Source organism: Haliotis rubra, unplaced genomic scaffold, assembly GCF_003918875.1.
Source record: "Haliotis rubra isolate DU_JTF1 unplaced genomic scaffold, ASM391887v1 Scf58, whole genome shotgun sequence".
Taxonomy (NCBI): Eukaryota; Metazoa; Mollusca; class Gastropoda; order Lepetellida; family Haliotidae; genus Haliotis; species Haliotis rubra.
The window spans coordinates 78,937-93,039 of record NW_025767279.1 but is presented as its reverse complement, the minus strand read 5'-3'; the positions used below and the strand labels follow the sequence as shown (position 1 = coordinate 93,039).

The 14,103-nt window shown below is 40.2% G+C and overlaps 1 protein-coding gene across 1 annotated transcript in view; it reads left to right on the top strand.

Annotated features, from left to right (window-relative positions):
- The first annotated feature begins 6,769 nt into the window (after positions 1-6,769).
- The window catches only part of LOC124254689 (leucine-rich repeat serine/threonine-protein kinase 2-like), a 42,513-nt gene continuing 35,179 nt past the window's right edge, over positions 6,770-14,103 (top strand). Inside the window, exon 1 of the mRNA XM_046688535.1 lies at positions 6,770-7,011. Coding sequence (XP_046544491.1) covers positions 6,873-7,011 — 139 coding nt within the window. The 5' untranslated portion in view covers positions 6,770-6,872. The remainder of the gene's footprint in view (positions 7,012-14,103) is intronic.

Sequence of the window (14,103 nt, the reverse complement as noted above, 5' to 3'; positions counted from 1 at the left end):
GAGTTAATGCTTGCAATAAGGTTACCGCTGTTTTTAAGCGCGAGGGAAGTTATAAACTTCAATTAATTTAAAAAGTACGACATGTGATAAATGTATTATTGCCACAGTATATTTATGTTACCTGAATAGAAAAAATTAGGAATAAAGGATATGTTTTATGGCTTCCTAAGACTAGCAAGATATAATTTCAAAATCCTTTACAACATGTAAACACTCTTGACTAATAATCACTGTTTATAACCTGACAGGCTACGACTAATGTGCCGTTATCCTTTTAAGCTCATGACAGGCTAGATCTAGGTTCAAAGTTGATATGGTATACCTGCTTGTGACATATGCATTTCTTGTATGAATAGAACATTAACTCCTTTAATCACAATGTGTATTCTCAGTCAATAATTCTTAAAGGAGGTGTCGACATAGTGTTACTGTTGCCGTAGAAACTCCTGAAGAATCTGGTGTAACCTTAACCAACTGCAACAACATCCCTGACCTTCCTCCTCATTGACTGTATCAGACGCTGAATTTGACGTTGAAGCATTGCGTTCCATTCTTGACGAGGGGGTGGAGAGTTTGTTCTGGAGGATCTCTCTGGCGTATTCTGCGTCCTATAATGTCCCAAATTAAAGAGGCTCTCAACTGAGATCGGGACTCCTGACGGGCCAAAATGGAGTTGCTTCCGCCTCTTGACGTAAATATAGAACGTCGGAACAAAAGAATATCCAGTCTTGGCAATCCTCGCAAACAAAAATCATTCTGTCTGGAATATACGGGAAACTGTATATAAATGGATCACTGAACATAAGTAACGACACCAGGTATTCGTGAAAAGGGTAAGCCTGCCCTGCCCTTCAGAATGGGCAAATCAAAAACGGTACGTCCACAATGTGGTCTAGGATTGACATTCATGAAGGCTGGCCTTGTGTTCAGAGAATGGTCATTGAGATATGCAGCAATAACTCTGCAGAGGATGTCAGTGGTGTACCACTGTCCATTCAGTTTTGTCTGATCGTCACAACATCGTCACAACATCATGTGAGAGCGACGCCCACATCATCAGTCACACACACACACAGACATAGACACACACACACACCACCACCCCCACCCACTCACACTCCACACCCTCCCCACTACACACCCACACCCCACCCATCCCCACACCCCACCCCCACCCCACTCCCACTCCTCTTACTTCCGCTCCCACACCCACTCTCGCTCCCACACCGTTCATGCCCCGCTCCCACACCCACCTCCCACACACCAACACCAACACCCACACCCACACCCACACCCACACCCACACCCACCCACACCCACACCCACACCCACATCCCACACACCACAACCCACTCCCGCCCCCCCACACCCAACTCCCACACCCACCCCCACTCCCACAACCACTCCCACACCCACACCAACACCCTCGCCCACTCCCACACCCACTCCCACACCCACACCCACACCCACACCCACACCCACACCCACACCAACACCAACACCCTCGCCCACTCCCGCTCCCACGACCTGTCCCACTCCCGCTCTCACGCCCACTCCCGCTTCCACTCCCACACCCACATTTCGGCACTTTCGGACCGTTCTGCTGCTCAAATGTGGAAGCCGCTCGTGAAAGGGTGAAGTCTTGTGATTCTGAAAAGGGCTGCATTATCCCTAGGAGTTCACTTGAATGCTGACGTCCGCAACATCATCAGTTTGTTGATGTTTTCTGGATGAACATCTCTCAATAGCCATCTTTGACCAGATGTCATTTGAGGAGTCTTCGTCTTAGCTTATCAACAACGAAATTAACTGATTTATCAGGTGGCTGAGTGGGTTAGATTGCTGACTTCGTGTACTGGCGGGAAGATGCCTGACTCTAAGAATTAAGATTCGAATCACGGATTCTCAACCCTAGTCTGTCATACAGACCCTGAAGCAAATATATCCAAGAAATACCATGCAAGTCTAGAAAATGTGGCAAGTCTAGATTTCCACAGTTTCAGGAAGAAAGTTTCAGGGCTCCTTTTTATTATATTTTTTTTCTTACTATGAGCCTTTTTCTGTAAATATGTTCCTTTCAGAGACTGGTTGTTGGTCTATCTCACCCCTAACGATACTAGAATCGGTACTTTGATGAGAAAGTGTAATCCCACTGTCTAAATGACATTGTGTATCCATGAATAAAGTAGCAAACATTTATGAGATAAAATCTACATACATAACAAAAGTGCGCCATTATCTCGCCACAAAAGAAGAGTTACGGGTCACCAATTCTCTCACAAAACAGTCAAACGTACCGTGACAGTCGCTGAATGGTGACGGAAACAGAACAATTAAGATCGAGGGGGAACGGTGTGGTGACGTGGTGACCCTTACAGCGCCAATAGGTTGTGTCATTTGGGCTGTTCTTCTTTGTGTACACCATGCATCATTAACTTAGTATACGACTCAGTGGTATGAATTTCACATGAACCATGGTTTCTGCTGTCTCAAATTCAGTTCAGTTTTCGTGTTTTAAGTCAACTTCTAACCAACTTCATTGACGGGACCGGGGGGTTAATGCAATTAATTTTATATTAACAGTACAGATTAAGATATAATAGGTAAAGAACCCCAACCCCCTACCCCCTTAAAAAGAATACGGTAAATAAAATATAAAAAAAGAATAATCATAATAAAATAAAGAAATAAAAACAATGAAATAAAACAAATTAATATAAAAAATACGCATAGATAATAAATAGAAAAATAGAAAATATATATATAAGGATTAACTACAGGGCTGTAGTCCAGTTGTGAAAAAATGTTGTACTATTTACTAATTTTAGGAAATTAAATATAAACATATCTAAGCCATTTTATTGGGGATGTATCAGTTGATATTTTACGATAAGAAACAAACAAAGAAACAGGAATAACATTAATGCTATCTCACAACTTCAGGACCATGCTTTATACACATCATTTGTGTTTACTGCAAATTTACATTGAAGGATTTTGCTTTATCATCGAAAACTGTGTGACACCACAGATATTGCTTGTGTCAGATCAAACGATATCTCCTAGGAGATATGTTTTTTTTATTACCCACGTGGTCAACGTATGGGTAGGTGCATACTAATCTCGTACGTCACACGAGTGTCGTATCGCGTTGACCTGTGTCGTAACGACTTGACCTGAGATTATAACGATTTGATTGGATAACCGATGACCTCTCAATTAGGTCACATTCTGACGTAACTATTCTTTCATTCATAACAAACACGTGAATTCATTCATTCTACAACTTAAATGCATTGTGGGAATGTAAACATTGCGAATGTTGCCGTGTCGCTGTTTAATTCTGAGTCGAACTGAGACATTATATCCGTCGAAAAACATAAACGCAATGTTTCCACCAGTGATGTTAGCCGAATGAAGCAACTGCAAACCAAGAAACGGGGTGCTACGGAGTACAGCGGGTGGCCACAATATTACGTACATTATCCATATTTTTTAGTAAGTTTAGAAATTAATCTTACTTTGAAACAATCGCGTTTGAAAACTAACTCTCTAAACGTAACCAATCTTAGCGAAATAGTAGAACCGAACACGCCCTATCGTCACGTGACATTCACGCGACTGAAAAAAGTCGTCTGCTCGCTTCCGTCTGCTATTTTCGTCGACATGGGGAAATCTCAAGACTTGCCTTCGGCCATTAAAACTATTATTGTAGAACGATATCAGGATGGCCAAAATTGTTCAGCTATTGCAAGACATTTCGGCTTGCCCAGAAGTACTGTTTATTCTTGTGTAAACCGTTTTCAACGAAGAGGCTCGATTGAGAATCGCCATCGAACAGGTCGTGCTGCCAAGGTGTCACGGAAAGGTAGGAGACAGTAGTTTCGGATCGTGAAAGACAATCGCATCGCACCTTTACATGAAATTACCAACATTTTTAATAGGGGTAGAAATTCCCCTGTCTCACGGAGGACAATTAGACGGGTTTTACATGAGAATAAATTTCACAGGCCTATCGTTAGAAAGAAAATAAGAATTCGAGAGAACAACATCAGAAAACGTCTCGCATGGGCAAGAGGGCAAAGGTACAAAACTGTGGATAATTACTGGAATAGAGTAATATTCAGTGATGAATGCAAGGTTATTCTTGGAGAAAATAATCGTGTCTATATTTGGAGACAGCCCGGCGAAGAGTACCTACCCGAATGCCTGTGTCCAGGTCGGCAGCTTCGAGTGGGTTTGATGATATGGGCTTGCTTTACTTGGCATGGTGTCGGAACTTTGACTGTTGTTAACGGCAATATAAATGCCCAGAAATATATAGACATAACTGATTCTCACCTCTGGCCTGTTGTAGCACGTCATTTTCCTGGAAATAATTATATCTTCCAAGACGACAATGCCCCTGTGCATCGGGCCCGAATTGTACAGAACTATAGACAAAACAATGGCATAAATGGCATGGTATGGCCTGCACAATCACCGGATGCAAATATAAGTGAAAATTGTTGGTTGATGTTGAAAAACAAGTTGGCCGCACGCCGACAACATATTCAGTCGGCAGCTGATCTCGAGAGAGAAATCAGGGATATCTGGCAAAACACGCCGGTTAACTACATACAGAACTTGTACAGATCAATTCCACGGAGAATAGTGAAAATTCTGAGGAACAAGGGTCATATGACCAAGTATTGAGGTAAGTCACCCTTTATTTCATGCTCTATCACCATTTGAATAAACCGCGCTGACAGGAGGCGTCGCACTCGGCCGCCATCAATGTACGTAATATTGTGGCCACCCGCTGTAGTTTACTGTAGGTGGCTGTACGAGGCGATGACAACTGACATGCATCGTGACGTCGGTTACCAAGGCACCGACGTCATTACTGTGTGACGTCATGCAAATATTGTACTACAGGACAAAACTCTTCCGCAACCTCTTTACGAAACCGGTTTCGGTTTGAAACCATAAAAATATCAAAAATACGCTATTTTGTCAATTTAATGCATGTAAGACGTGGGTAATAAATAAAATACCACACTCGGTCTCATTACATACGAATTATACGAAACGAGTGTCCTTTCTATGCTATATGACCGAGCGAAAGCGAGGTCAGATACCATAGGACGGTCACGAGTTTCGTATAATTCGTATGTAATGAGACCTCGTGTAGTATTCTCTATGAAAGTAGATTTTGTACAATGTCCTGACATCATCAATTACATGACTCACAATGCTATGACGTCAAAAACGTGATGACGTCACAATGCTATGGCATCACTGCACTGCAAGTCTAATGACAGTACCGTGTTCAGAGATGTACATTTCTCATTGAAAACTAATGAAGAGTGATTTTGGATGATAAATAGAATCTCACCCGCGTGTCTTCTGATATCAAATATGTCCCCACTCGTTGATAAAAGTAACATGTGTTACTTTGTCAACTCGTGTTGATATAATTGATATCAGTAGACACTTGGGTGAGATTCTCAATTTAACATTCAAGAAACGTTAAGTATTCCGTTTAGTTAAGTGGTAAGCATAGTTTACTGCAATTAAACAAGTTTTGTTCTGATATATTCAGCATTCTCAGTTCTTTGTAAACAGGGGCAGCGGGGTAGCCTAATGGCTAAAGTGTCCGCTCGTCACGCTGAAGACCCGGGCTTGATTCCCCACATGGGTACAATGCGTGAAGCCCATTTCTGGTGTCCCCCACCGCGATATTGCTGGAATATCGCTAAAAGCGGCGTAAAACCATACTCACTCACTCTTGGTGATAATACTTCAGAAACTGACTGTAGCCAATCAGCCCTAATCCCTTAATCCTATGTTCAGTTATCAGCTGGCTACTCATGCTGTCGATCTTTGGGGTCCAAGTAGTCGGTCATACAAGGGATAATCTACGTTATATAGTCTCCCTGGTCATACAGACTCGGAAACAAATATACATGTAGGATACCAAATGCAGTCCATGAAAGCCCAGAATATGTAGCAAGTCTAGATTTCCACAGCTTCAGTTTTCTGAAAATGAAGAAAGTCGTTGAGCTCCATTTGTTATCTTTTATGAAGGTAATTCAGCAACTGTTTTTCATGTAAAATATGTATATAATTTTGACAGAAACAAATAATTACTTATAAATTGAAAAGGAGCCCCAGTGAGATGGGAGATTAGGAACCTGAACGTGAGGAATCTAGACTTGCTCCATTTAGAACTTTAGCATTGCAGAAAGGCCTGGACGGAAGGGAATTAATGCGGTTCAGGGACTGTGACACGGACTACTTAAGTTTGAATATGCGAGTTAACTGCGAGCAATGTTCATCAAATAATTCAATCTTAGGGAGGGTATGCAAGCTTATGGGACATAAAAACAATATTCGCGTTTTCTGTTGCCTTTAATTTGCAAAGTATATTAAAACCTAAAAAAATATGTGTTTTTATGTAACAGTTTAATTCATTCGGGTCGGAAGACTACCCTTGCAAATACACCATAGTCCCGAGACTTTATGAGATTGTTTAAACGCCTTCAGATATGGGTGTAGTCCATATACGGAAAATGACATCAGCTGTTTCGGCAACAATTTCCGCGCCGGTTATATTCCCGACTCTAATTTTAGTCGAGGATTAAACTGTTGATTTATCTAATTTTAGACTAAATGTACACCTATTAGAGGCACGACAGACACCATTTCCCCGTCCTTTATGTGGTAAACCAGTGTGTCACGTGATTTGTGTTTACGTTTTTCCTGCACGTGATTTACGGCGGAAGTATCTTCTTTGTGATTTCCTCTGATTGATGTTCGGCGTTACCGCTGTCACACATGTAAGTGGTATATTCTAAGACACGGCGTTATTGTTCCGCGTTGTGGTGTGAATGTACAGAGGAGAGGGATACCTGTTGATCGTTGCCATCCGCACGCGCCCGCTGTTTCAAGTGTGTACCTATCACCTGTCACCCACGAGTTTCATCTGGGACAAGCTGATTGACAAAGGGATGTCGATTCGGCCAGCTAGTGAGTACGACTAGAGCAAATGTACCTGTTATTAAGTGTATATGTCTGTCGTTAAGCCTGTAAGTTGGTAATTATAGCGACCATGAGAAATTAGATGAACTTTGACTATGAATAAGTTTGTTCCGACCCAGTTAGTAACAGTAGAGTTGACACGGGTCATATTCAGGGCCGACTTGAATACGATCGAGGACTCATGCCTTTCGAGACTTTACGTCATATGGAGATAAGGACAATCATGAAATACAATGAATATTGCGTTACGATTGTAATATTTGATACGTTTTGGGTAATATCCGTGGTACAAAGTGTCAGGGACGATTAACTCATTAATTGTGTGTGCATGTTGTGTAAGCCTAGTATGCTATTGTGTACAATCAGATATGGTTTGTAAAATGACTGAAATTGTCTCTCGCGCAATTTTTTAAACAACCAAAATTGTAGTCATTATTATATATTAGAACTCAACCTAAGGGATCGTTTATATTTTGTGCTTATTTTTAAATATTTTTATGTACAAAATTGCTGACCCCTCAAGTGCATGTGTACAATATCAATGCACAACCCCACCCCCTGAAGATGGGTGACCCCCAAAAATCATATCTCTCTCTCTCTCTCTCACTCTCTCTCACTCTCTCTCACACACACACACACACACACACACACACACACAACAACACACACACACACACACACACATCCTGCCATAAGTTATATACAGTACCATCATGGAACCTGATCACCAGCACTTCAAAGTGAGTGATGTAATCCACTTGCCACTTACAACTGGTAGTCTAGATCACAATTTGTGTCGCCCTCAGAAAATATAAAACTGACAAAGCCACTCAGTCTAAAAATATTAGAATAAGGTACCAAGCAGAGAAATTGTAATCCCAATTATATGAAATATGTTGCTTTTCAGTCTGTCAGGTTAGTCGACAGATTTTTCAATTAATTTGTAAAATATTGCCAGAGTGAATCACACTGTACACAGTGACTGTAACAGCTAGTGAAATAGTTTCACTGTTTGATGTGCGTACCTGCTCCTTTTGATTACGGCAACACAATGGACCCTAAATATAGATATTTCAAACTCCATGGTAGCATTATCTGGTAAAAATAAAAATTCATTGTGAGTCGATCTTTCAGGAGGCTCTTGTTTTGCAGTTTTACCAGTTTAATATATGTTCAACTCCCTGGGCTGTGGGTGATGGTGAAACATTGTCTAGTTGATGAAGAAACGTGAATGTTTTGTGTTCAGCTTGTTCATTAATTGTTGGTGTTAGCTTTCTAGTGTGTGACAACAAGCCACTACATATAGGACATTAAGACCCTGATGCGGTTAGCCTCTTCAGAAAAAGTGGTTCATGGCTCACATCCCGTGCTGGAACATTTTATGGCCTCTAGATAGCAATATATTACACTAGTAGTGTCAAAGGATTACGTCCAGGTGTGTGCAGATTATGTCCATGAAAGGTGTGAATAGATTATGTCCACAAAAGGTGTGAATAGATTATGTGTCACAGGTATCAATGGATTTCATAATTGAATGGTAATGATGGATTGTGTCCACGAAAGGTATTGATGGATTGTGTCCACGAAAGGTATTGATGGAGTACGTCCATGAAAGGTGTTGATGGATTCAACCACGAAAGTTATTGATGGATTCAACCACATGAAAGGTATTGATGGATTTGTGTCAATGAAAGGTATTGATGGATTTCAACCACAAAAGGTATTGATGGATTGTGTCCATGAAAGGTATTGATGGATTGTGTCCACGAAAGGTGTTGATGGATTGTGTCCATGAAAGGTGTTGATGGATTCATTCAACCAGAAGGTATTGATGGATTGTGTCCATGAAAGGTATTGATGGATTCAACCACAAAAGGTGTTGATGGATTGTGTCCATGAAAGGTATTGATGGATTCAACCACAAAAGGTGTTGATGGATTGTGTCCATGAAAGGTATTGATGGATTGTGTCCAGAAGGTATTGATGGATTGTGTCCAATGGAAGGTATTGATGGATTGTGTCCACGGTAATGGAGTGTCAACCGAAGGTTTGATGGATTCAAAGGTATTGATGGATTATGTTCCACGAAAGGTATTGATGGATTACGGATTGTGTCATGAAAGGTGTTGATGGATTCAACCACAAAAGGTGTTGATGGATTGTGTCCATGAAAGGTTGATTGAAGGTGTTGATTTACTTCCACGGAAGGTGTTGATGGATTACTTCCACGGAAGGTGTTGATGGATTACTTCCATGAAAGGTATTGATGGATTCAACCACAGAAAGTTATTGATGGATTACTTCCACATGAAGGTATTGATGGATTCAACCACAAAAGGTGTTGATGGATTGTGTCCATGAAAGGTGCACAACAAGAAGAGTTCTATGGATATACAACTTCTTTAATATGATATGAGTGACGATTCGGTGTAGCTACGGTTGCTTATCAAACAACGGTGTTAGTAGCTACACCGAAACGTCGCTCATTTATATATTAAAGATTGGAACTCTCCTCGTTGTTCATCACACCAACTTCTAAATGTCACTCAAACAAGGAAATGTATTGATTGATTCAACCTCAAAAGGTGTTGATGGATTGTGTCCATGAAAGGTATTGATGGATTCAACCACAAAGGGTATTGATGGATTCATGTCCACAAAAGGTATTGATGGATTATGTCCATGAAAGGTATTGATGGATTCAACCACAAAAGGTATTGATGGATTCAACCACAAAAGGTATTGATGGATTGTGTCCATGAAAGGTATTGATGGATTCAACCACAAAAGGTGTTGATGGATTGTGTCCATGAAAGGTATTGATGGATTCAACCACAAAAGGTGTTGATGGATTCAACCACTAAAGATTGATGGATTGAAAGGTGTTGATGGATTGTGTCCATGAAAGGTATTGATGGATTCAACCACAAAAGGTGTTGATGGATTGTGTCCATGAAAGGTATTGATGGATTGTGACCATGAAAGGTATTGATGGATTCAACCACAAAAGGTGTTGATGGATTGTGTCCATGAAAGGTATTGATGGATTCAACCACAAAAGGTGTTGATGGATTGTGTCCATGAAAGGTATTGATGGATTCAACCACAAAATTTATTGATGGATTATGTCCATTAAATTATATTCATAGATTACATCCATGAAAGGTATTGATTGATGGATTCCACCAAAGGTATTGATGGATTACATCCACAAAAATTGATGGATTACGTCCATGAAAGGTATTGATGGATTCAACCACAAAAGGTTGATGGATTATGTCCACAAATGATATTCATGGATTACATCCATGATGGATTGATTGAACCACAATTACGTCCATGAAAGGTATTGATGGATTCAACCACAAAACCTGTTGAAGAATATCGTGTCCATGAAAGGTATTGATGGATTCAAATGGTATTAATGGATTACATCCACAAAACCTGTTGATTGATGGATTATGTCCATGAAAGGTATTGATGGATTCGTCCACAAAATGTATTGATGGATTATGTCCTCGAAAGGTATTGATGGATTACGTCCACAAAATCTGTTGAAGGATAGCATCCTTGAAAAGTGTTAATGGGTTATGTCTTTGAAAATATGAAGGGATTATGTCCATGAAAGGTATGGATGGATTATCTCAAATCAATGTGTGTGATGGATTATCTCCTGTCAATATGTAAGTGGATTACCTCTAGGCAAGGTTTGATTAGGTATATATAGATTACATTCCAGTTAGGTATATATGGATTACCTTCCAGTTAGGTATATATGGATTACCTCCCAGTTTGGTATACAGTCAGGCCTCGTATATCCGAACTTCAGATATCCGAATACCTCCGTTTCCGAACATTCTTCACAAAGAACGCAATTTTCTAGTTACAATTTACCTCGTATATCCGAATGTTCGGTTTCCGTATCCGAACAGCCAATTTTGGTAACGAAACAGCAAAACATGTACAAATTTGCCTCGTATATCCGAACACCAAGGCCGTCGTCGGCAAGAAATCTGATGTTTACCGCTCCTCAACAGTGCTATCATGTCTACTGCTTGTCAAAACATTGTGCTGGCTGCTAGTTAATTCATTGTTTATTGAATATTTATCACAGGGCGTGTAGGTTAATTAGAGATGAAACAATTCAAGTTTGACATTGAGTTGACACTGATTCGAATCGTTGATTGAGTAAGCGTAAATAAAGACGGAGGTGTATGCAAGATATAGAAACAACACAAAGGCGTGGATGACAGCAGAGCTGTTTCGTGATTGGCTGCGATTGTCTTTTGATCGACAGATGAGGTCACGTGTAAGGCGGGTCATTTTTCTTGTTGACAGTGCGGCTTGTCACAACTGTAAAAATCTGAAACTGTCCAGCGTGACTGTCCATTTCCTGCCACCCAACACAACCACACACATTCAGCCAATGGATGCAATGGATTTGAAAATGTCGGCGACCTCACAAACCTGGAGCTGTTGTTAAAAATCCAAGCAGCGAATAACAACTCTGTCCGTCAACAGTCATCAATCTAAGACTTTTTCAAGCCGATGTAATTTATGTTATGTTATGCAAGATGTTATGTTATGTAAAGATGTAGTTATGTTTCAATGTTATTTTTAGTTGTTTTGTTTTCATGTGTAGCCAACCTATATGGATTACCTCCCAGTTATGGTATATATGGATTACCTCCCAGTTAGGTATATATGGATTACCTCCCAGTTAGGTATATATGGATTACCTCCCAGTTAGGTATATATGGATTACCTTCCAGTTTGGTATATATGGATTACCTTCCAGTTAGGTATATATGGATTACCTTCCAGTTAGGTATATATGGATTACCTTTAGGTATATATGGATTACCTTCCAGTTTGGTATATATGGATTACCTTCCAGTTTGGTATATATGGATTACCTCCCAGTTTGGTATATATGGATTACCTCCCAGTTTGGTATATATGGATTACCTCCCAGTTAGGTATATATGGATTACCTCCCAGTTTGGTATATATGGATTACCTCCCAGTTTGGTATATATGGATTACCTTCCAGTTTGGTATATATGGATTACCTTCCAGTTAGGTATATATGGATTACCTCCCAGTTAGGTATATATGGATTACCTCCCAGTTAGGTATATATGGATTACCTCCCAGTTAGGTATATATGGATTACCTTCCAGTTAGGTATATATGGATTACCTCCCAGTTTGGTATATATGGATTACCTTTTGGTATATATATGGATTACCTTCCAGTTAGGTATATATGGATTACCTCCCAGTTAGGTATATATATGGATTACCTCCCAGTTAGGTATATATGGATTACCTCCCAGTTAGGTATATATGGATTACCTCCCAGTTAGGTATATGGATATTTGGTATATATGGATTACCTCCCAGTTGTATATGGATTACCTTCCAGTTATATGGATTACCTCAGGGTTGTATATATGGATTACACTAGGGGTTAGGTATACCATGGATTACCTCCCAGTTTGGTATGATATATGGATTACCTTCCAGTTAGGTATGTATGGATCCACAGTTGGGTATATATGGATTACCTCCAGTTCGGTATGGATGGATTACCTCCCAGTTTGGTATATATGGATACAAACAGGTCATGAAGTTGGTTGGTTTGTTGTTTAACGCCACACCCAGCAATATTCCCGCTATATGGTGGCAGTCTGTAAATAATCAAGTCTGGACCTGACAATCCAGTGGTCAATAGCATGAGCATCGATCTCCAGAACTGGGATACTATGACAAGTGTCAACCAAGCAGCGAGCCTGACAACCCGATCCCGTCAGTCGCCTCTTACGACAAGCATGGTTTGCTGAAGGCCAGTTCTAACCTTGATCTTCATGGGTTATTCATGAAAGGGTGATCATATCGTGGGCCACAATAGTGGCTCCCATCACAAACACATGCAAGGGCAAGTCAATTGCTCCCTGGAAATACACACTGCAACTTTCGGTATGTTTCAAAACAGGGAATTGTATTTTGGTCACAGATGTGTCAAGTTTAGAAATGTGCTTCGTAAAACTTTTTGAAAGCTTTAATGAGGTCTTGATAGTTGTAACATTGTTGTAACAACTTGTGTTTGGGAAGGGCATAGGATGTGTTCTTTGAAATCTTGGTAGAATGTGCATGCATAGTTGTACAACAGAAGTGATGATGCCAAGACTGGGGTTGCTGGAATATGGCAGGACAGAAAGGGAACACTGCTTCTGTGTCCACTACATCAACTCACAGACCAACGTAGATGCAATGTATGAATCCCATTTATGTGAAATTGCTGGAATATCGGTCAAATCAGCGTAAATTATCCCACTCACAGACTTAGCTGATGTTGTGGAGCGATTGTACAACTATGTCCTCACCTGCCTCATGTCCTGTTTTCATCAACAGCAGACAGACAGTGACCTCTCAAATGACAATTATGGCTTAACAGTAAGGGTTGTGTATTTGCAAATATATTGTATTTGTGGTGGGCTGTATTCAAATAGAAGAGAGTTTTTCTATTTGTATTATATTTCTATTTAAACGTTGTTAAACTGTCACAGGAAATATTAGCAGCAGAATAATAAAGATGCTTGTTTGCCAAATTTTTAGCGATGCTTGATGCTCTGAATAAACTGCAGATTTTCATTCTTTTTGCATTTAGATTAGCCATTTAATTATTCTTTCAGGGTAATTTTATACAGAGAGTAAGTTAAATTCAGGTTTGGACTAGTTGCTTTGCTGTGGTTAATGGCGATATATGGAAAATGTTGCGATATTTTTTTTCATGTGAATATTGGGAACAATGTGTGAAGCCCATTTCTGGTGTTCCCTGCCGTGATATTGCTGGAATATTGCTAAAAGCGGCGTAAAACGATACACACTCACTCACCCATGTGTATATGTTGCCTACATTTTTAAATCTGTCATTGTGAAAGGATTATAAAAGAGAAAATAGACAGTGCACAGCTGTTGGACTGAGCTGATGTTTACTCGTCCTCCCAGTCTTATTGACTTGTAAAAAACACATGCAGGTTTCCCATGGTAATGAGATGCACATGATGTATTGTCC